Source organism: Lottia gigantea (assembly GCF_000327385.1).
Source record: "Lottia gigantea unplaced genomic scaffold LOTGIsca_847, whole genome shotgun sequence".
NCBI classification, from domain to species: domain Eukaryota; kingdom Metazoa; phylum Mollusca; class Gastropoda; family Lottiidae; genus Lottia; species Lottia gigantea.
The window spans coordinates 13,111-13,956 of NW_008710798.1; the positions used below are offsets into that span (position 1 = coordinate 13,111).

The 846-nt window shown below is 38.2% G+C and overlaps 1 protein-coding gene across 1 annotated transcript in view; it reads right to left on the minus strand.

Moving 5' to 3' along the window:
* LOTGIDRAFT_176240 (hypothetical protein) overlaps window positions 1-759 on the minus strand; it is a gene marked incomplete at both ends in the record, with an annotated part of 1,911 nt that extends 1,152 nt beyond the window's left edge. Inside the window, 2 exons of the mRNA XM_009067663.1 lie at window positions 120-331; window positions 581-759. Coding sequence (XP_009065911.1) covers window positions 120-331; window positions 581-759 — 391 coding nt within the window. The remainder of the gene's footprint in view (window positions 1-119; window positions 332-580) is intronic.
* Between the last annotated feature and the right edge of the window lie 87 nt (window positions 760-846).

Below are 846 nucleotides of genomic sequence, written 5' to 3' on the forward strand. Positions count from 1 at the left end.
TTTTTCAATCTTCCATGATACAAAAAAGATGACTATTGCAGTGAAGATATAAGTACGAAGTTCGTATTAGCTTGACATTGTGAAGAAAGGGGAAACTATTCATGTTAAAGATAACTTACCACCAGTTGCGACTCTACGGAATATGAACTGTTCACAAACTGGGCATCTATTAGCTTTGAGGGCACAATCTCGACATAGACACTTGTGACCACACGGTACAAGGGTAATACAGGCTGGATTTCCTAAACATCGTCTACATGGTAACTCTGCAAAATTAGGAACAGTTCTTGTCGTTCCACTGTCAGAAGATCCAGTTGACTTTCCTCCGTGTCTGAAAAAAAAAGATTTTTCCTCAGGATTAACATTACTAGAGGGTCGACTTTGTTATGCGACAATTTCACCAATGGCGTTGTCATGTTGGTAGGGGGTGCTGGATCGGCTTTGGCCCCCCACTTTCAAATTTGTTATAATTTTACACACTGAAAGAATGGCCTGTGGCCCCCTTGGAAGTCAACGAATTTCAGATGGCCTGAATGAATTTTGAGCATGTATAGATGATGGCCCACTGATATCGTCTTACCTTTGTTTTATAAACTCAGACAAACTCCGTTTCATGTTTTCATCTGTACAACACTCTAAAGGCGTTTTGTCGTTCACATTCTTCAGATCTGTCTTAGAGCCATTTTCTATCAAACACTTCGCTACTTTGATTTTCTTCTCGATATCAGAGCCTACTGATAGACCCATCATAGCAGCAAACTGAAATATTCAAAATGAGGTAACATAATGACTTAATATTATAATGCTTTTAATAAAAAAAAAATTAAAGGGATGCAAAGAGTTTAA